At 40.9% G+C, this 23,477-nt stretch overlaps 2 protein-coding genes across 2 annotated transcripts in view; one reads left to right on the forward strand and one right to left on the reverse strand.

Moving 5' to 3' along the window:
* Positions 1-23,477, forward strand: part of LOC147911819 (uncharacterized) — a 303,124-nt gene that overhangs the window by 56,202 nt on the left and 223,445 nt on the right. The gene's annotated exons all lie outside the window — the stretch shown is intronic.
* On the reverse strand, positions 4,824-18,228 carry RTL4 (retrotransposon Gag like 4). Its single transcript, XM_087427420.1, has 2 exons — positions 18,108-18,228; positions 4,824-8,787 (listed from the first exon to the last, which is right to left on the reverse strand). Exon 2 carries the CDS (start codon positions 8,554-8,556, stop codon positions 7,639-7,641), a length of 918 nt encoding a protein of 305 aa, XP_087283546.1. The 5' UTR covers positions 8,557-8,787; positions 18,108-18,228; the 3' UTR covers positions 4,824-7,638.

Below are 23,477 nucleotides of genomic sequence, written 5' to 3' on the forward strand. Positions count from 1 at the left end.
TAGGACTATGTATATTTTAACAGACCCTTTGCATATATCTTTCAAATGTCTGTAGTACTTTTTCTGCCATTTATTCATTTTTATTGTTGTTGTTTAACAAACACTTCTATAGTGCTTATTGTATGCCAGGCACTAAGTTTTTTAATAAATGTTTATTAATTTAGTCTTCATAATAACCCTATATAGAATAGGAAACTGAGGCACAGAGAGGTTAAGGAAACTGCAAAAGATTTTCTAGTGAGTGAGAGGTGGAACCTGCCCTGGCATCCTGGCAGTCTGGCTCCAGAGTGCCCCCTTCTTAACCATTATACTTTGCTGTCTTGCTAAGCACTTGGCAAAGGTGCATGTGTTGACGATGGGAAAGGTCTTGGGCCAAAACCTGCCCCCAAAACCCTAAGCAGCCATCTCACATTTGTTTACTAAGTAAGGGCAGGACTTTGGGGCAGAAGCTTGTAACCCTTTTGGAAGGTGATTGGTCTACACAGTGTCGGTCTGTGTCTGCCCAGTAGGCCAAACAAAACTCATGAATCCAGTAGACTCTACAAAACTTCTCCTGGGAAAGAAGCAGGGAATTTCCGTATCAGAGGGTTAAAAGTGGGGCAGTGTGCATAAGATTGTTCTTTGCCCAATACCACCACTTCAATGTAAGAACTTATTTTGCTGTTAGTAGGCATTGACTACTCAAGTTGATATAATATATTAGGCTAAAAATAGTATAGTTTCAGTAGGGAAAATCATTTCATCAGAACTCTGGGTTGTCAAAGAGAGAAAACTCTACCTAAAGTGCCTTTATAAAGGATTTTATTAGCTTACATGGCTAAACACCTTCAGGCATAGCTGGATTCAGTGATTCAAAAACCATCATCAGGTTTTGGTTTCTCCCTGCCCCTCAGTTCTGCTTCCTCAGGATGGCTCCACTCTTAAATGGGCCCTTCTCTCTTACTCAAAAGATGACTATCAGCAGTAATCAGGGCTACATTTTTCTACATCTCATTCCAATAGGAAAAAAATGACAGTACTAGTCCAATCTTTCTAAGAAAAGCCATAAAATTCATTCTTATTGGATAAGTTTAGGACACAAGCCCACACCTGAAATAGTCATAGCGGCCAGGCAAATGCCATGTGATCATTGACTTAGGTCCAGGTCTCAAGGCTGGAGGTTGAATTCCACCCAGGAAGGTGGACTGAAGTGGGAAAGAAGTTGGATCTCTATATGAAAATTAGGGTCCATTGCCAAAATTAGAATGCTTCCTAGGGAGGCAAACAGCAAACGCCTCCCATAACCATACCTGGCCAATCTATTAGAGTTGTTTGATGCAGAAAATATGTGTTGATAAAGGAGCACCAATGAAATTTATTTATTTAGACTACTGAAAGCATCCTATGCAAGCCTCTACAAAATCCCATTGTTTCATCATATACATGGGACTAATTTAAAGGCAAGAAACAAAGAATAAGGATAAATGTGTCATTTTAAATGAGAAATATAAACAGTAAGATACCCCAAGGGCTGGTCTGATTTAAGACTTTAATATGTTGTAGATTAGATTAGGAAACCTTTTCTGTAAAGGACCAGGTAGTAAATATTTTTGGCTTTGTGGGCCATACATGCCCTAGCATGAAAGCACTCATAGACAATATGTAAATGAATGGGTGTGCCTGTGTTCCAATAAAATTTTATTTTTGAAAACAGGCAGTAGGTCGGATTTGACCCACAGGTGGTAGTTTGTTGTCCTATTGTAGACAGATAGTAATGTAATGTGTAGGAGTATGGGCTTTATTGTTAGATGTACCTAGATTTGAGTCCTACCTCTTACTTACTAGCTCTGTGTCCCTGGATAATTTCCTTAACTACTATAAGCCTCAATTTCCTCATCTGCATAAAGAGATGATAATAACAGATATCTAAGAGGGTTGTCGTGAAAATTAAAAGAAAAAATGTGCATAAATCAAAGAGCACAATCCCTGGCACATAGTAAGTGGTCAATAAATGGTAGCTCTTATTATTAAGAAAGTCAATGGACAAAAACTATAGGAAAACTACGTGAGAGGGAAGAAAGATGAACTTCAGGGTTGTTTTAAAGATACTCATTTATTAAAACATTCCAACTACATTTTTAGGGCAAAGGGATTTGTGCCATCAATTAAAACTCAGGAAGGAATTGCAGCCTTAAGGGAAGAATCCACAATGACTCTTCTCTCAAGACACTGATAAGACCCAAACATGCCTCCAAATTACTGGATATCATTTTTAAAAGCATTATAAATAAAAAAGAAATGTTATCTTGTTCAAATTTATTTTGTGTCCACACCTGGAATTCGGGGTACATTTGTAATGATTGTCCTTCACTAAATACATAGTAGAGCTGGAGAAAGACTGGAAAGGGCATGCTGGAGAGATTACTGGTCTACATGGTGAACGCATGATGTCCACTAAAAAGATTAGGACTTTTCAGCCTGGGACACCAATCTGGGGAGGACGTGTAGTAGAGTGGCCAAGAACATGGCCTTTTCTGTCAGATAGACCTGGATGTGAATTCTGGCTCCATGACTTGTTAGTTTGCAATCTTGAGTAAGTTACTTACTCAAGTTGATAGTTGTTGCTAACCTCATGGTTAATGTAAAAGAGAACAAGGCTATCTTCCCATAATGCTCCTCAGAGTCAGATTATTGGACTGGAAATTCCCTGAGGTTCATACATTGGGAGTAGTTCTCAAACTTAAATGGCTAACTAACTGCTGTCTGAATTAATCCAACTCTTATTTTAATCTTGATTTTCCCACGACAATGGCAGATAACAACCATCTGAAGCCTTCAAAGTCTTTGTTGTCTCCTGGCATTGTGCAAACACTGTAAATATCATTGAGCTATTGTTCAAAAAGACTCAATAGCTTTGAATGAAGAGCTACAGAAATATGAAGCCTTTGTGATAGCCAGAAACCTTTGTTAAATCCTGACTCAATAAGCAAGAGCCTACCCAATCAGATAATGCAGACAGTGTATTTTTAGATGTGTCAAGGAATTTTCTCCAACTCATTAGAAACACAACTGAAATTTCAACGTCCTGGAAGGCACTGATTTGTTCTGTGATTCCTTTATAGACTGCTGTTGAGAACACGAGTTTCAACCACTGGGTATGTGAATTCCAGTTACCGGAGTGGCCTCTCTGAACTGAGTGGCTATGGGAGGTGTAATTGGGTCAGTTAGTTAGGCTAGTCAGGAGGGGTGTGACTTAGAGTGTTTCCCTTTTCTATCAGAGATCAAGTGGCTCTGGTAATAGAAAGATACTGGTTTCAAATCCTAGCCCTGTCACTTACTAGCTGGGTGACTTTAGGGCAGGTAAGTTAACTGTTCTGAGCCTTCATTTCATCATCCTTAAGTTGAATTTATAATATCTACCTCATAAAGCTGTGGTGAGCATTAAATGTCAGAAATGGATATTCAATCTTTTAGTAATGTGAAGTTAAATGAGTAGCATTAGAAATTAAAGCACTGAGCACAGTGCCTGGCATAAAGTAGGCATTCACCAACTATTAGTTCCCTTTCTCTAGATGCACACAAAGCCAGATTTTACGCCCAAAGGGATGAGTCTTCTATGCATAGGGAAAACTGAAATTCTACATGGTTCTCCACTGGCTTACTATGAAGCAAATGTGGTTGGTAGAATACAGTCACAACTGGTTATCACTGAGCTGGACAGATAAGAGAACCAATGCCATGTAGGATATGTACTGGAAATCAGTGAGCAGGAAGCAGGTTCAATTAGACCCAAGAATCAAAGCCAATATCAGGAAGTAATACCAAAAATTTAGTGTATGAATGCTCAAAGTTATAGTGGCAATCAACGACTGGGCAGCATGGTTTAGGTACCAAGATAGTTCTACTGACTCTACTAAATGGCATAACTCACTTCTGGGACTTTTGTTTTTAAAATGTGGGCAGTGACACTTGCATGAAGGTGACATTGAAGATCCATGGCAGTATATTCCCTTGAACGTTTTTCCATTCTCTGGGCAAAGAGAGGCCTGAAGCTTCATAGGGAGGCAATGAAGCATGGCCACCAACGTAGAAGGCTTGACAGGAGTGACACAAACTCCCAGGGCTCTCCTACTGGCGTGTGGTGTTAGATTTTGCCAAGATGCTGATACATGCTAATTGCTCTATTTTGTCTCAGAGATAACTACTGTAGTCATAGGCAAGATGGTGCTGGATGGAAAAGATCTCCCAGAGCCCAGAAAAGGGGTGTTATTTGTTTTACCATCATGGATAGAGGTGGGGGCAGTGACAGCAGGGGTCCTATGTCTTGCCATCTGGACAGAATAGAGATGGTAAGAGTTAGGCCAATCATACACTCCTCCCTCTTTAAAGGTGCTTATCAGTGGCTCATCTCTATAGTCATGTGTTATGTCTTCATCCACGGCAGTATATTCTGATGATTAGACTGAATGATGTAGAATTGTAAGAAGCAATTACGTATGGCAGGCACCATGGTGCTGAATGTGAATGGAGGTAAGTACAGAAAGTGAAAACCATGGGTATTTAGGAATTTTATTGCAGTTGTAGACAAATGACAGAGATAAAGAGGGAGGCTAACTGACAGTTGAGGCAAGGATCCCAGGGTGAGCAATCTTCAGTGGACTCACTACAGTCACACCGTGGTGTTGACTTTTCATAGTGAGAATCTTATTTTTTTCCCAATGTGCTCAGAGATAATTAGGATCTGAAGGATTGATGCTATTAAAACCCACAAAAAAACTGATGTATAAGCCAAACACCAATTTATTCATTTATAATGAGAATTAATTGCCAAATAGGCTAAAGCACTCATATCAGCTGGTTAGCAAAATTTCTCCCCATAACAAAGTTTATATGGGAAAGTAATTATAATCAGATTGCTTCTTAGAGCATGGAGTCAGAGCAGAGGGAGTTAGGTGACAATCTTAATGGCCAATGACACAAATTGGGATGGCCTGGTGCCTTCACCCCACTGTAGGTTGACTTGCCAAATCGTCTGATGGTCAACGTCCCCTCTCTGAGTCTAGAGAGATTACCGATGCCCTGTGGCTCTTTAATTGCTCCCTTTTCTAGACTCCATGCAGATCATTCTCTTGTTAACAATTTCTTCTTCAGACTTATCATAAAATGATTAAATTCTATCTTGCTGGGCGGCATTAATCATGTAGCAGATCTGCCTCCCTAAAACTACCACCGTGATTTGACCTGGGAGTTCCCTAAGCCTTTGCAGTTGTGGACTTTATCTTTGAGTAGGTTAAATCTCATCTGTTCTCTATAGATTTTAATGAGTTTCACTCTCAGAGAATTTCACTTATGTATAAATTCTGAGGACACATCCATGTAACTCTCTTTATGCTAAGTAATGAGTTCATTCTAGTTGAAGTGGATAGTGTCACTAAAACAAAATTTTGAAGTGGTAAACAAAATGGTTGCTAGTTAGTGAACAGTAAAGCATTATCCTAGCGTCCTGTTCATATGTACTGTCTGGCTGTTTGATTATATCACACAGAGTACAAGAAGTCCTTGATTGAGAATTCCTCAACAAGGGGCTTCTAAAAGTGGGAGGTGAACTGAAGTTCATAGCCCAGGATTAATTATCTGTTCTAAGAGGCTATGGAATCTTAAGATTTCTTGGGGAAGAAAGTAATGTTGCTGCTGAGCGAAGGTCCAAACAGGAATAAAGTGACACATCTTCGTGAGAAAGCACACAATGATAAATTCTGGCCGTAAGATAAGGAAAGATTGGTGATGAAGCCAACTAAATGTTCCTATCAGCATTCCAGGACTGTACTGGGGTCAGCAAGGAAAGTGACTGGAAGCCATTGGGTTAGTCCTTTATTACAGAATTGGTGGTGCTAGATCAGGATACCTCCAGGTAATCCTAGAGTCACTTAAAGTTCAAATAGACATACTTGCTAGAGGATCTCATTTAATCCCAGTACCCCAGTGGGAATTTCTTGGCACAACTGAAATACATGCATTCATGTCTCCTTGTTGTGAGAGCATATGGAGTAAGATGGATGTATAGCAAGCTTTGATAAAGGAGACACCTTATGAATGCAAATAGGGATTGGCACGGTGGTTAGTGAGGCACTGATGGGTGAAAAGATTTGTTTGTTAGTGCTATAGGGTGATAGTAGTAAGGTGCTAGCTGGGTTTAAATATTGTCAAAGTTCGCAGAATTCTTCAGAAATAAGGTCAAAGTACACTGGCACTTCATATTCTGAGAGTCCTTGATGGTTGCTAGGGGATATGGAATTACTGATCTTTCTTCAGGAGATCCATTAGGGGGACATACATCAGCACCAAGAAGCAGGAAACAGAGGACTGGTAATTACCAGCAAACACCGATCATCACTGGATATCCTTAACATTTTAGGGAGTTGTGTCTTTTCAGCATGGCACTACTTTTGTTCAGAAGCATTAGGAATCCATACACAGAGCTGATGTGTGCCAAGAGCACAACACGAGCAATCAAACTCCCCACTTCTTGAGTTTTACACACAGAGGGTGTTGATGTATATGCCCCAGGATTTTTCAGATGGGATGGTTCAGAAAGTTGTCTGCCATTAATTGCTTTTCAAGATCCTCAACTAGATGAGGGTCCCCAGAGGTGGTCCATAAGTGTAGAGCTCAATATCAATGGCCAGTGATCCTAGGTGGTGACCACACTGAGGTCTCCAAAGTCAGAAACTACTGCAGGGCCTGAGCCTAAGTCTTCAGTGGAGATTTATTTAGCCAGGTTTCCTGTCTAAGGCAGCAAGGACATTGCTGCGGACACAGTAATTATGATGGAACACCTTCCCCAACTCTCACTAAATACTTTTCAGAGGTCATTATCCTAGATCATTTTGACTTGTTCATAAGACATCCTTGAACCTCAAGTAGGTTGTTAGGGAAGAGGGCAATAACCTGGGATTGGTAGGGCTTAGCAAATAACATGTACCTGCCTGAAGGGCTGGCCCTCAAAGCGATGGACCAATAGTTCCAAGCAGAGTTTTCAATGGGCCATACCATCTGGTTTGTCAATAGCCAAGAGATCCAGTTTGTTGGGCAAGCAGAAGTTGTTAAATGGCAACAAAATACATAGCTATACAGAAGGGTGGCAGAGCTGTGTTTCCACAAAGGTTGGTTTGTATTGCAGCTGGACTCTTGTCAACAGGTGGATCAGGATCCAGACTCCAATAGGAAAATATTGGTAGGATATGGGAATGCAATTAGAACTTCAGCCAAGGGTCCTAAACCCATAGGGAACTAGGATACAGACCAGTGAGGGTGAGGGTGAAAGGCTTGGACCTAATCTTAGGCACAGAAGACTTGGGCCAACAAACTCAACCCAGATCTCATCCATTGGTGGGGATGGGGTTCCCAATGCACTGCCAGGGTTGTTTTTATTGGCTCAGACTCAGCAGAGTTTTGCCTGCAGGTTTTCAGTACTTTTGGGGAAGTGGTCCCAACTGCAGAAGGTGCCTGTGAGTTGTTTTCACCATCATTGGGTCAGGTTTGGTGATGGGTCACCAAATAAACAAGATCTGTTAGTGCTTATAGATTTATAGGCTATAAATCAGTAAGGCTAGAGGTAAGAGGGATATAAGTTTACAAAGTGATCTGCCTAGGTCCCTTTTACTGGTGAGCTGGGTTATTTATCCTTGCTGGGGCTCGAGAACGTTTGGCAAGGCAATCTCTTGTGAAGTGACCAGACTGGCTGCAGTAGAGGCACAACCGAGTTTCTTGCTGGCGGGCCCGTTTGGCTGGGGTGAGAGGCAGCTGGCTTCCCCGCAGCTGTATAGACTCTTCCTTAGGTGATAAACCTGTGGGACTGGAGAGGGCTTGGTGGTGGATCAGGGAAGCCAACTTTGGGAGCTGGGCCTCTGACTGTAGGAGCTCTGGCCTGTCACTACGTTTTTTGTCCAACTGAATACACTGAGTGATCAGGTCTGGGAGGTTGTCCATCATATCTGTGCCACTCACTTCATCCTGGATGGGGTCAGCTAGTCCTTCTTGAAAGTGATCACTCTGATTGGTTTCATTATTGCTCAGATTTTGAGCAAGGAGCTGGAAAGTAGTAGCATCCTGCTGAGAGGAGTTGTCCCCTTTGTCCAGATGGTTCATTTTCTCTTTTGTCAGCTCACCAAATGACTGCTGGAACTCAAGAACAAAGTTCTCATATTGCTTCAGCAGAGTACTCTGGTCAGGCCCAGATATGACCCCACAACTCTCCATCTGCTGATATAGGTAGTCAAAAAAGAACTTGATTTGGGCATCATCTGCAGGATTGGGGATCTTGAGAGTTGTCAAGTAGGTAGTCACCTGAGCAAGAAACCTTGCGAGATTGGCAGGGTCACCATGAAACTGGGAGAGATGCTCAGGTGAGCAGGATATAGGCATCATCAGGGTAGACAGGGCAGGCATGACTTGGTCCTTCATAGCAGGGTTCTCCTCAGTCAGATGCTGCTTTTGTGGCCGCGGAATCAGATTCTCTGCCTGAAGGGAGGAATGCTCTACCTGTAAGGTAGGTGGTGATTCTGTGTACTTCTCCATAATATCTTCTAGAACCAAGTGGGACTAAGTAGAATTGAGTACCAGTACTGGAGACCAATGGGCAGACAGTGGGTTTGCTCTGTGATCAGAGAAACAGTGTTGATGAGCAAGTAGCCAAAGCTGTTAGCTATGAAGAACTCGCAAGGGGATGCTAAGAGCTGAGTTGGAGAGATTCCAAAATTGTTTTCCACCACTCAGTGTTGCTTCTTCTTCGTGGAGAATTCCAATGTTCTGCACATTCAGAAGAAATAAATTACCTTAGGACACAGAGAGGATTTGGAATAAAGAAGATAAATACAAAAGTCACAGTAGATTTTTCTCCCCACTCCCCTTCATTGTAACATAGGGACAATTTTCCTTCAGACTAAGCCTTTGGTTCTAAAGTATCTTTTTTATCAGAGAATCAAAGAATTTTACCATCCAAAATGATCTTAGAGATCATCCAGGCCAAATTGGTAGTTTCAGAGATGAGAAAACAGAGACCCAGAGAGGTAAAAATGTTTGCCCAAGGTCACACAACTAGTTAATATTAGAGCTGGCATGCTCATCAAGACTGCTGTCCAAAACAGCGCTTCCTCCAGGACCACAAATGTGCTCATTTGCATATACTACTTGGGCATGATGACTATTTGTGCCCCTTGCTACTCAAAATGTGATCTGGTGAAGGAAATAGAGCATTGTGACAGAGAATGAAAGGAAGAGGATGTACCTGAAGTAACATGGCCAGGGAATGTTCCCCTGAAGAAGAGGCATTTTAGCCAGAACCTCAAGGTCAAAATGTACTTAGACCTTTGCCATGCTGACGCTCATTGTGATCCAGGTGTGGGCTACCTGTGAGCAACATGTTCCCAAATCACTGCACTGCACAATCCTTTTATTCCTCTTGTGGAATCAGTATTCCAGAAAATACACTCAGAGAAATCCTGTTCTAATGTGTTCCCATCAGAGTTTCATGGCTGGTGTTTAATATATTTATCCTTTATATCTTTAAACAAACACCTTTCAAAGTTTTGTTAGACTTATATTTAAGGAGGGATGGGATTAAATTTTAGTGAATGCCTTTTCAGCATGTATTCTTTCATACTATTTTTTCATATTGGGACTATTGATTTGATATACTTAGTAATAAATATTTCTTTTCACAAGTATTTTAATTGTATTTCTTTACACACAGTCCCACATGCCACAATTTTAAATAAATGTGAAGTATACATTTAAAAAAAAATGTGATCTGGGAAACAGCAGCATCAACATCGCCAGGAAGTTTGTTAGAAATGCAGGCTATCAGGTCCCACCCCAGACCTACTGCATCAGTAGTCCACTTTAACAAGATTTCCCAGGTGACCTGAATGTGCACTGAAGTTTGAGAAGCACTGCTCTAGAGAGCACTTAGCCCAAATTGGAATAATCACTGGTTGGAGTTGACTCTCAGTGCCCCAATCCTAGCCTGCATCGTGGTGGGGATCTGATTGCTGTGGTGGTAGTTAATTCATTTTTCTGGCTTCTTAGTCCCTGTCTGAGGTCACATTTTGTTGCCATGGAGATGATTAAGACATCACAGGCAAGATGAAGACGTGAGGTTGAAAACCTAGCAAACAAGTACAGAATATTCTTAAAAGTATAAAGATCAAAATGTTCAGTTGTCATCCCTGCATTGATAACAAGAATAAAGCAACCAGTAAAAATTAAAAACAAACCCCAAACATATGGCCTATCAGTTGAACTATTTTGCAGTGTAATTCCTCTGATTGCCCTTTCCTTGCATAGCATACCATTTAAATGTTTTTAAATTGGCCACTGGTGGGCAAAAAATGTGTATCATTAAATGTAACAATTGATTCCCTAGGTTTTATTTGATGGCTCCTCCTCTCTAGACCTGTGGAAGAAATTATTGGAAGATTGAAACAGTGTAAGATTATGGGTCACAAACTTACTCAAACACTAGCATTAATCAATTAGATGACTTTGAAGAACTCATTTGGGTCTCAATTTCCTCTTTTATCTAATGAGGATGACTATTTTGTCTACTTCAGAGGGTTGTTGTGAGTATCAGTGAGATAATAGATAGGTGCTCTGAGTGGCAAAAAAATAAGTGAGAGATTTGCTTTCGAGATTGTTCAAATGCAACTGAACAATGTAATTGGTGAGGCTCCACCCTTATCACATATTGCCAAACTAGGGAGATATTGTCATATCCTTCTTCCTTTCCATAACTCACCCTTCTAAGTCTACCTTTCAGATATCTTCCACTTTCCAGGTGCCCATCCATGAGTTTATTCCTTCCAAACCAGCTAGGTGTCAATTGATAGCTAGGATGTTAATTAATTAATGAGGGTTAATGATTGGCCTTTCTCAGGGCACTCACTTTTTCCTCAAACTTTAGTGTGCTAAAAATCGACTTGGTCCCAGTCCCTAGTAGTTCTGATTCAGTAGGTCTGGGGTGGATGCCAGGAATCTGTACTCTAACAAGTTGCGCAGTGGATTTCTGATACAGGCAGTCCCTGTGAGAAAAGCCATCCAGACGAACTTTAAGGAATAAAGCCATGTTATAACATTACAGAGAAGTAGGGATGGGGAGGGGACATATTTGGAGGTAGGAGGTTGGCCCTCAAATGACATAGAATAGATGGTAGCCTATTCTATCTCCACATAAAGCCCAGAAAGAGCCCATGCTGTCCTTCACCACTGCTCCTCTCTCCAAGGCAGTAGACTCCAAGAGTTCAGCATGTAGGGTCTAGAGTCAGAGTGACCTGGGTCCAAATCCTGGCTTGGCCAAAAGTTGTGTCACTCTGGGCAAGTTATTTAACCTCTCTGAGAATCAGTTTCCAAACTTTAAAATGGAAATGATTTCAATACCTGCCTCATAGTGTTGTGAGGATTAAATGAGATGAAAAGAGATTAGTGCAGCTTCATGCAGATGGCAAGTGCTCCATAAATGTTAGCTACCATCATCCTAGGCCACAGTCTATCTGACTGTGTTTTAGAATTTATTTATTTATTTATTTTGGATTTTAGAAAGGTAACACAGAGTATGTACTGTTTATTACATAACACTCCCAGTGGTGTCTGGGAAAACATCTCATAATTAAGCCATTAACATTTCTACAGGAAAACAATTGTCTGAATATTCATACTAACAGAGATAAAGACTAAGTTCATGTCAGTTCAGGTCAGGTTTTGCTGCTAAATGAGTTTTGGCACCAAATTAATGACAAAATAGCTTCTATTTTACAGAGCTTTTTGATTTCAGAATTGAGGATAAAGGACTGTGGACCTCTACCAAACTCTTCCTTTGGTTAGAAGGGTGTGATTATAACTTTTCCTTCTCTGTCCCTGCCTTTTGCCCTTTCCCTCCACCTTCATAAGTTCCAGAATATCTGTAAAGTTCTCCTATTTCTTTACAGAATTATGTATTTAAGGTGGCAGAGCATTTAATTTTTCTAATTATGTAGCACTGGTGAAACACTTGCTAATATTATAAGCATTAGCCCAAATGCAAATCATACAACAGCACTGTTGTCAATGGCAATTGCTTAATCTCTCAAAGAAAATCTACCTTGCCTTATCATTTGGGAAATTGCTCTCCTTCTAGAGGTCAATGGCCTTCTATTGGATTGTCACAGCAGATCCAGGGGCACAGCATGCCAGTCTGGAGGAGTTCCAGACCACAACCTTGAAGAGATGAAGCAAAGACAGAGCTGGAACCTCAAGTGCACATACGTGGGGGATCAGACTAGTGAGCTCAGAGCAGGTCTGACACAAAACTGCACATATTTAAGATTTTAATTAATTGGTGTATGTTTCAACTGCAAAAACAACAACACAAAAATAGGTTTAGTAAACTATTGCAAGCCATTTGGTGTTTGTGTACAGTTTGACTCAAAGCCATGGTTAACATTCTCCCTGGAGATAAAACTACTCCACTCTGGGGTCCCTTAAGATCCCATTTGGAAAAGGGCCTGCAGGACCCTGCTGCTTATTAGAGAGTTTTGTGACCTCACACTGCTTTATTTTCAAGCTGTTCTACATAATCCATTGGAGGAGGAGCTTTGACCTAGGGTCATGCAACTACCCAGAGCAGTTACATTCTTACTCTTGAGCTCTAGACCTTCTAAGGAATGCTGTGGCCACAGGAGCTAAACAGAGACATAAATAACCCTCAAGAGGTGATCAGAGGGGCATACTGTTGGAATTTGTCTGGAGATTTGTGTGTGACCCTAGTTCTGCCACCATCTAGACTGATAAACTCAAGCAAGTCACCTCCTCTCTCTGGGTCAGTTTCTGTATCTGTACAATGAAAGGATTGAGTTTTTTAAACTTTATCACACATAAGAAATTCTGATTCAGGAGTATTAACAGGAGACTCAGGAATCTGAAATTTTTATAGGTACCCCAAATGATTCTGTGGTAAGAGGTTTGCAAATTTTACCTTGGGAAAATTGGATGACTGACCATACAAGGATCCAATAGTTGTCAGAGGTTCTCAAATTTCAGGGTACATAAGAATCCCCTAGGAGTTTAGCATGCACATTCTTGGGCCTCACTCCTAGACAGTATGAATCAGTGGGTCTGGGATGAGACCAGATAATCTGCATTTTAATCAAGCTCTGCAGATGATGCTGATGCAGAAGTTTCCCTGACAACACTTTCAAGAAACTCTAGGTTGAGTACTCTCAAAAGGCCCTTTCTGTTTCAGCACTATCTACATTTTTGAAAGTAGAAACTATTTGGCTCCAAAAGTGGCCCTGAAATATGTGATATGTGGATCGCTTCCTTCCAAGGCTCTGCTTGAGGCTGCATGATCACCTCTAAACAGTGCGCTAATGCAGGCCTGGTTCAGGCATGTGACATGTAGCTGACTTGAGGGCAAGAGAGAGGGTAGCAATTGAGCTGACCCTCCTCTCAGGATTCTGTGGTTCCTGCTGGGAGCTATGCTCTGCTCTGCTCTGCCTGTGAGTGAGGTAGAAAAGCCATCCCCATAGCCCCATATCAGAGACAGAGCGACACAGCTGGGGTCAATTTGTCCACTGCTATGACTCAGATCTCATACTTTCCTTTAAGCGTCAATCTTCCTTCTAGCTTAGCTGGACCCATGGCCTTGCTACTTATGAAGTCAAACATGTCATGAACTCTCTCTACAAGTATTTCTTGTCACAGTTTCTCAGTTTTCCTTTCCAATGTGCATAACTCCATTAAGGAGCCATGCTTGCTTCATCAGCCTTCCTGCTCTATGGGCCTATTTAATATTCCCCCAAAGGTCGTGTTTATCAGTCTCCTCTTTCACCTACCTTCTCTCCTTTATCTATTATCTCTGCTGGCAGCCTCATCACAGGCCTGAATGATTCTGCTCAGTCACGAGCCAGAATCATGACCAATAAAGCCATCCCAGTAGTACACAACCAATTTGCACCATTCTTTTCTCTCAGTCTAGCAAAGAAGAAAGTCTAGAAGGAATGGGTGAGTTTTTCTAGGAAGGCAAGGATCTGGATGCTGCATGGAGGGCAAGATGATCAGCCACTAGGTAGGCATCATATCACTAGGGATGAACATAGAGCATCACATGGAGTCAAGGAAAAACTCCAAAGACAGACTCCATTGCATCTTTGCTGTACTTGCCAATTTGAATTAAGCCCTGAGCGGGACCAACATTATATGGGTGGTGAAATGAAAACTTCAGTGAAAGTAGCCATGTTCAGGAGGTTTGCAAACTCCTAAAGATCAAGTGTGCTGCTACTTACAGCTCACAGGAGATGTTATGACACATGGCAGATAACCTTTGTAGCAGGATTGGGTCTAAGTCTCATTTCAAACCTGCAAGTGCTGAAGACATGGTGGGTCTCTGACGCATTGTAAATGCAGAGCTTTTCATTTGTATTCAGTAAGAATGGAAAAGACAAGTTCTGTTTTTATTCAGTTATATCAGACACTTTGTGGGTCTTTGGGGTAATAATACTTATGATATATTGAGTATTTAATTTATGCTAATTTACATACTCTGGTTGGTACAGGCTGCCTGAAGCTGTATTTAAAAGAATTCTGGGCCTGTGGCTGGCCTCACTGATAGAATGCTGTGAAGGACTGTCAATGTCTGCCATGAGCTCTACAGAAATAAATGCAACATGCTGAACACACATTTGACACCTCTCTACCAGACCATGTAATACTCACAGCACTATTATGAAGTAGGTATGATAACTTGCGTTTTACACATAAGGAAACAAAGCTCCTTCCTCCACTTCTGAACATGCAATCATGCCTACTTCTGCTTTCAATCTCTCTCTCCCCTCACCTAAAAGTCCATTTCTCTCTTTTTCCTGTGCCCAGCTCAGGTTCAGCCTCTTTTATGCAGCCTCCTCTGACTACTCTGACCCTTACTAACTTTCCATTCCCTGAGCTGAGGAAGGACACATGATTGTATCCTCCCTCCAGGAGGAAGCCTCTTTCCTTTGAAACTTCATAATACTTTGCACAGGGCTGGTCCCATGGGCCTTATATAAATCTGTGTCGATGGATACACTAGGATGACAAGGACTAGGAAAAGGACAAACAAAAGAATCCCCACTAGTAGTTTGAGAATAAAATTGTGATAACAAAAATAAGACCTGGAATTCAGTCATGAAAATCTTGTCAAAACAGGAGGAAGCTTCCAGTAAGCAAGCGGAAGGATGGGGTCACAGTGGAAGTGGTCTGACTGGAGAGAAGGCCCAGTAGGCATTGGTATCACCAGTTCTTATCTTTTCATTCCCCTATCTTCCCTTCTTCCTTAAGCCCCATAAATTCAGTGATCTTGTTTTTTGCAACCCAAAACAAATGATGAAGTCTGATAAGGCTTCTGTACTACTTCTAGGTTCAAGAAATCAGTCTGGGAGAGTGTTTTGCATAACTGAATATGTACCTTGCCATGTTTAACAAGAACAATGGGATTAAATATTTTCAATTGGGACTATCTCAATAAAGCCAGGTTGAGCTATCACCATATCCATCTAATCACCATCTAATCAATATGTGAAGATATTAAAAAAGCAATAAAAAACGAATGATTAGGTTCCCATTTCCATTGAGCTTCATTGTCTATGGGTACAAAGATTTAGATATCTTAAAAACTACTTTAATATTATTTTATTCAATATTGACTGTAATTTTGCCATTTTCCAGGACAGAAAACCAAGGCACTGAGATAGTAAGTCAAGTCAAGGGGCAAGGAAGAAGCTTTATACATGTATAACTGTTTCTGAAGGACTTTCATGTGGAATACTTGTTCTCAGAGACAAGGAAGGAGCTATCTGAAGAATCATTTGGGAAGATGAGGGTGGAGATGGGATGAGTATCTCTATGAAGTAAGTTAGAGTTCCATATCATTGGAAGAATGTAAGCAGAGTTAGGATTGCCATCTGATGAGGAGTTAGAGTGGGGACTCTAAGAATCAGGTAAGAAGAAGGCATCATAAAGATGATTTAGCCCTTTCAAAGCTATAGATACTATAACTTACTTGAGCACACAGCTAAAATGTGGGCAATGACACTGACTGTTAGTTTTATGCAGTCTACAACGTGATCCTCAGACCCACAGACAACTTGAACCTTACCCACTTTGCCCATCTACCTCACAACCCCCATACCTGGACGGGACTCAGTGGCTAAGATACAACAGGCCTTGTTTACCAATTGGAGGGCTTAGCTTGGTTTCTCTGTCCATTCCCAATGCCCCCATCATTTCAAACAGTACACACTGCTTCAAGTAAACAATTAGGGGAAGAGTGGAAAAATTCTGATCTGCAGATCTCAAATAGTCATAAAATGAGTCCTTTAAATTTGAAATGAAAGGTCTTCTCCTGCATTCGTGCTCCCTGCTATCTCTTTCATCTTTAATTCATTAAGTGCAATTCACTCAGTGCTTAACACCACTTGCAACTGATGAGATGACAGAGTCCAGCCCACTTAGGTTTAACTTTTTTTGTCATTGCCAGGTTCCTGTGGTGTGCGGGCAACCTGCAGTCCTACTCAAGGTGGAGAAAACTTAACACGAGCAACCTAGTATATATCATGTTGTTCAATTATAAGAAGCCTCCTAACAACTGCAGATTAAAGTTCCGACTTCAGACATGAAGAATTTGAGGCTCAGGAAATTCAAAATGATTTGGGTCATGTTTATAACTCTCTTCGCTAAGTTCCAATCCCAAACCCTTTCTAGTTAGCTTTTCTCTCCCCTCTCAGTCTTGACTGTGAGTGAATGGGCAATGCAGGGATTATAAAGTATGGTGCAGAAGCAACCTTTTAATGTCATTCAATAATCGGTAACATCCTACATGTATGCAGAGCATTTTATGTGATCTAAGTATTCTCTTACTGTCTCATTTATTATTTTGATAAACTGTGGAGTAGACAAGGCATGTATTCAACACTCTCTCCAACAGATAAAGAAAGAGTTGTCTAAGGACATACGACTATTTAGTATTAGATCTGGGACTAGAATCCTCAACTCATGCTCCTAACAACACTGGGTCCTGGAAGTAGTTTGAAACAGTGGAAAAATTATGGGCTTTGGAGTTAGATAGAGTTTAGATTAAAATCCCAATCTGAATTCAAAGCCAAATCTGTGAGACCTTGGGTAAGTTACCTCTCTGAGCCTTAGTTTTCACATATGTAAAATCTGTATTGCAAAGTAGTTGTGACGAGTTGAGATACTATATGTAAAGTTTCTGGCATCCAGCAGACATCAATGATAGAAGCCACTGATAGCATCACATTTTCTGCAGACATTGGAATGTTGCCTAATAAACATCCTTGTCACCAGCTCTAGTTTCCATCTGGGGATTCTGGGGAAGGTAATTCTACACAAGTTTCTTGGCGTGGACAAGCAGTTTAAATTAAGTCACTTAGCATATAACCCGTCTTAGTGTTTCTCTTTGTAACACGCAAATCACTTGTAATTATTATATGCCTGTTTTCCCTGCTAGACTATGAGCTACTCAGGATAGGCATCATCCAATTTCATTTCTGTATTCCCAGGGCCTAGCACATTTCCTTACACATAGAGGTGCTCAGTAATTCTTTGTTGAACTTATAATATCTGCCCGTGGCAGCCATAGATAGAACTAGATATTAGCAAATGTGATCTTACTGTTTCCCACTCCCTATATATCTCTTCTATTATCCTTTCCTGATGTGAGTGAAAAACCTAGCCTTGCTCCAGCGCATCTCAGCATTTTTTCACATTACAGATGTCTGAGTTAACCAGATAGAAATATAGACAAAGACTTGTAGCAGTAGGACTAATAGTAGGAGGCAGATGCCCCAGCCCTGGACTTCAGTGACCTTAGCCAGAGCAGTGAGAAGCTTTAGAGACCCTTGAGAATGTACTTGACTTAGATGAATGGGTTGTTTAGTTTGTGGCTACTCTCTTCTTAGGAGAGTTTCAGATTAGCCCAGGCCCTAGGTCATGACAATTATCTAGACCTGGAAATAAAACAAATGCAAAATAATCCAGATAAGAGTTGTTTAAACACATAGTATTTTCAACTACCCTTAAGTGAAGACAAGAGAATTACTTACCTCTCACGTGTTGTGCCTCAAGCAGAATTGGGCCAAAAGCTTGGGCAATGGAGAAGATTCTGGAGGATGCGAAAAGACAAAGTGAGAAGGAGTGGGATTTTCTAGCATTCCACGCAGCAGCAGCAATCTTAGTCCTGCGCTCTTACTGTTATAATGCTCCACTTTCACTGGCTGACATTCTCCAACCCCCTAACACTGGGGCAGATGTGGGGTAATAGAGCTTTGGGCTCTGCCAGTTGAGAGCTGTGTAACTTCAGGCAAGTTAATCTCTGCGTTTCATTTTCTTTATCACAAAATGGAGCCAATAATATCCACCACAGAAGGCTGTTCATTTATTCATATAATAAATCTAGATTTAATGTTTATTATATGCCAGGCACTGTGTTGGGAACTGGAAACTAGTAACAAGCCCTCATAGAGGATGGACATTCTAGAATTACTGAAATAATGTATACAAAGTGCTTGTCTCAGTACCTGGCTCATAACAAGCATTCAATCAATGATAGCTATTATTTTAACATCTTGAGCTATAAGGATGTGGCAGTTTAAGAGCCCAGGCTCTGGACTCAGACCTGGGTTGTAGTTCTAACTCGGAGTATTATCTCCACTTATTAGTCATGAGAACTTGGGCAAGTTTTTTAACCTCACTTACCTCAATTTCCTCACCTGCAAAATAACTAATAATGATCATAACTGTTTTATAAACTTGGGAAGATTGAAATAGGAGTAAATGTGAAACTTCCAGTCAGTCTTCTTCCCTCTAAGGGCTAATGACTCAGGACTGAAACAAGCCTAGTTGGATCAAAAATAAAAGGCCTTTCAAGGAAAGTGTCTCTTGAGCTGCTTGAAATTTGTCTAGAGCAAAAAGAAAAGAAAATGGAAGAACTATTCTTAGAAGGGCTGAGAATTCCAATGACATTCTAAGTACAGATATGGCAGGGAAATACTTTATAGGTGAAAGCAAACAGCTCCTTTCTTCACATCTATCACAGGTGAGAAAATGCTGTCATTGGATTTATGGGCTTTGTTTATAATAGACTCAAAATGCCCCCTTTGCAAAGCCGTTCTGTCTTGAGCCCCAGATTTTAGCAAAGCCATATCTACTTCTTTCATCTTGCTAATAGATAATATTTCTGAGAAGACTTAGCTCTTTCCACCTACTTGTGTTTCTGTGTTCTCGATGACTTCTGTAATCAGGATGCTGCCTGTGTTTCTTTGTGATTGGCTTCTCTCACTTAGCATAATTCTTTTGAGGTTCATCCATGTTGTGGCATGTATCAGTACTTCATTCCTTTTTACTGCCCAAAATATTCCATTGGGGGCCGGCCCAGTGGAGTAGTGGTTAAATTTGCGCACTCTGCTTTGGTGGCCCAGGGTTCACAGGTTTGGATCCTGGGTGCAGACCTACACACCACTCATCAAGCCATGCTGTGGCAGCGTCCCATATGCAAGGTAGAGGAAGATTGGCACAGATGTTAGCTCAGGGCCAATTTTCCTCACCAAAAAAATAAATAAATAAGAAAAATATTCCATTGTATGACTACACCACATCTTGTTTCACCTTGTTGATGGACATTTGGGTTGTTTCCAGTTTGAGACCATTACAAATAAAGCTCCTATGAATATTACTGTACAAGTCTGTGAGCATACATATATGTTCATTTCTCTTGGGTTAATACCTAAGCGTAAGTCATGTAGTAAGACTGTTTAACTTTGTTAAGACACTAAAAACTGTTTCACAAAATGGCCATACCGTTTTGCACTCTCACCAGCAGTGTATGAGTTTTCGAGTCATACATTCTTGTCAACACTCGCCATTGTCAGTCTGTTAAATTTTATTTGTATGGGTTTTTACAAAAGCTCATGAAGGGCCATGAGCCATTTTCTCTTTCCCCTATTGGCTGTTCACTATCACCTTTATTCCCACCTACTTTGAGGAATATTGTAAGAAATAGGAGAAGCTTTACTGGTGGTAGAGAATCAGGACTGCCTTTACCTATCCAGAGAGCCTTCACAGGGACAAGGAGGCAGTCTAATTCTATGAAGAACAAACATCAATAGTATGGAAGCTGCAAGGAGGCAAATTTGGGATTCCTACAGCATAGAACTTTCTACATTTTGAAATGGCCTAACAATAGAGTGAACTTCATTAAGAAAGGAACTCCCTATCACTGGAGGTATTCAAGTAGCAATTAGATGAACACTTTGTGGAGATGTTCTGAAGCAGATTCATGTGCCAGATAAAGGTTGGATGAATGTCCTCAAATGTTTCTATGAAAGTCAAGTAGACAATATTAAAATTTTGTGATTTCTTACTCTTCCTTTCTGTTCTCTGCCCTTTCACCTGACTTCTGGCTGATCCCCAATCCTTAATGCCTTGGTACCACGAATGGCTGGAAATCAATCCTCATTAAAGTAAGCTGAATGTTTCCCTTTCCCAGAGTGTCTGGGTTGTAGTACATTCCCCATATAAGAAGCTCTAATGGTGCAATTTCAGGCAAAGAAACAGCCAGTGAGTGAGATGCTTTGGCTAGAATTTTCTGCCCATCACCACTCACATTAGACATAGCACCTAGATCATCATCCAGTCTACCTACTGGCTAATAATCCAGCCCTGAAGGGAAGTCAAAGAGAAAGAAAGCAAAACTTCCAAATACGATTTTCAAAGCAGGGCAGGGGATGAGGACTAACAGACTCTTTCTCAGCTTGGTTTTCACATGCACATAGACCTGACTATCAGAAGTTGTCCATCTGCCAACTCTTTTTTGTATCCAACACCCTCTAGCACTGATATGGTACTGTGTGTTTTTAGAATACTGGTTACATCGACTGACAGCTTTTTTCTTTTATATACCCATCAGGAGTGATGTATCTTTTATTCATATTCACACTTTAAGTATCTGTCAGACTGTCAAGTCTTCCTGTCTTCTGTAAGGATGTAGCACCTTAAAGGAAACTGGTTGTGACCTGCCACCAGGCCTCAGGGATTCAGCCTGCAGGGAGACTCTGAATAGCTGTGCCAGAATAAAATGTCCCTAAGCCACACGATCTGCCTTCTTCGTAAAAAATAAACCAAGAATGAAATAGGATGAAAGTGAATCAAAGAAATATTCATTTAGATTGGAGATGAACTTGTGTACATGAGTGAAAAAAAAATGGAATCAGTATACTCAGGGATGGTTAAAGCACCAGCCATGAAATGTATTTGGGTTGACCTATAGTGGAGGCAGTGCCGTGGGCTAGGTGGCCTCAAGTGTATTTGTCATAGATAGTGGCAGCTATATAGAGGACACTTGTTTGTATTCCTCTTCCTCCCATCCTTTTTTCTGCTTAGATGGCTTTTAATCATTCTCATATGCTAATATCATTTATAAGTATATTGGTAGAGTTTTTTCCAAAATCATGAGAGAAGTATCTAGCATATGGGTAGTGTCGCCTCAAAACATGAAGTCCCCTTGTTTTAGGTCATTTCCGGAAGATAATTGAGACCCAGAGAGGAAAAGTGACTGACTCTCAGTGATTCTAGGAGAAAGGAGTGGAATTCTTAACTTTTTATCACATCCAACCCCAGGCCCCAGGAAGAGGACTGAGAGCCCAAGTATCAACAGTGGTGAAAGCCATGGTTTTGATTAACTCAGTCAAGTTTGGCCTCACTGCAGAGGATAAAGGAATGCTTAAAGTTGGCCTTTAACCTCACCATGGACATAGATTGTTTTGGCAGCAAGACTGCACTGCAGCTCCCCATATGCCCTACCTTCAATTTGGTGGTGTAGGTGGGAGGTTAATCTGCTGAAAGCCCTCATGACCCTACCAGTATTGGCTCAAGAACCAGTGTAAGTTGAGGCCTACTAGTGAGGCTTATAAGGAGATGGAGCTATGAGGAACTAGAGAGAGCTGATAGGTTTACTTCCCTGGTTGTGTGCTCTACATGGACATTTGCTCCCTCAGAGTTCATTATTTTAAAGCTTAGGAGCTTCCATGATCTCCCAAGTGACTGAACTTTTCTGGGTTCAGGACCCATAGTTTAACATTCCCTCTCACAGTCTTACCACTTGGTAAAGTGCAAATGGCGTGAAACATAAGCTCTCAGTTCAGTTTAATTGAATGGCTCCTCTGGCTCTATCAGCAGATTAGCTAAGAAAGAACTTTTGCTCAAAGCTTTGGGTAGTTAATATGACAACCAGCTAATCATTACTTAAAAGAAATCTATTCATTGGACCCCTGGGAAATCTCCAGGATACAGGGTCATGACCCCAAATTAATTTGTGTTCATAAATATGAGTAGGAGCTTTACAAAGACAAAAATCATCTTTAAAAATGATGAACACAAGTATTCAGTTGCTGCAGACCCATGGCCTTTTGTATCAGCTTACACAACAGTCACTGAACCTACTCCCAACAACAATGTGAAAAGAAAACAAACATCTGATGGATATGGATTCTAAAGAAAGGCAACACATAAACTCCACCACCACCACTTACAGAATACTTACTTTGGGCTGAACACTGCACTCCCTTTACATCAGTGACTTCATTTAATGATGAAAATAAGCTAATTAAGGCTTTCTTAGCCTCATTTTACCGATGAAGAAATTGAACCTGAAAATTGGGTGGTTTACCCAAGATCCCACAGTGAGTAAGTGGTGGAGCTGAGATTCACACCCAAGTCTATCTAACATAGAAGCCCTATATTCTTAAATAATTATGCTGAACTGCCTGGTAGAGATGATCAAGTAACAAATATGCTGGAGTTGAGAAAAGCATCAATTTCCTAATTGGTGGAAACCCTTGAGTTCCTAACTTATTCCCTCCGCATCCCTCCATCCATTGTCTGCCATTCCCTTGTTTCCTGGTTCTTTCCCCAGGGCAAAGATATAGAAAGCTGGGATGGCTGAGATAGGAAAATAGGCAGAAGCCAATAGCCAACAAAAATTTAGGGTATTTTCTGTGGAATTTTTCATCATCTCCATGTATTATAATTAATATGTGAAAGACACTGATTGTTCCTGTTTTATAGATGGCAAATCCAAAGGATAGCATATCCACTATGGGGCCCAAATGCCCTCAACACCAGTCCAATGTTTCTTATTTAATAGGCCATTTTGTGACTACCATTGGGACTCCTAGTTGACTGCTGCCTTTGTGTGACTGGTGATGAAATGGCCTGGGAAGCAGAATTAATGTTTGGGGCTTCTTTTGTGTCTAGCAGTCCAACGGGTCAGACTGAAAGTTATATTGAACAACAGAGCCTTGGTTATACTTCTCACAACTGGAGTGCTTGAGAAGCCGGGGGAAATTTACTCTGGAAGTTCCATGATGAAAAAAAATTCTTCCTCTCCTCACAATTGGAGGAAAAGTGATTTATCAGGG

This window comes from Ceratotherium simum, chromosome X, assembly GCF_057802395.1.
Source record: "Ceratotherium simum simum isolate JZ-2026a chromosome X, ASM5780239v1, whole genome shotgun sequence".
In the NCBI taxonomy this organism is placed as follows: Eukaryota; Metazoa; Chordata; class Mammalia; order Perissodactyla; family Rhinocerotidae; genus Ceratotherium; species Ceratotherium simum.

Excerpts from the sequence above, each read along its gene's own strand:
- RTL4 (XM_087427420.1), bottom strand. The coding sequence starts at position 8,556 with ATGGAGAAGTACACAGAATCACCACCTACCTTACAGGTAGAGCATTCC.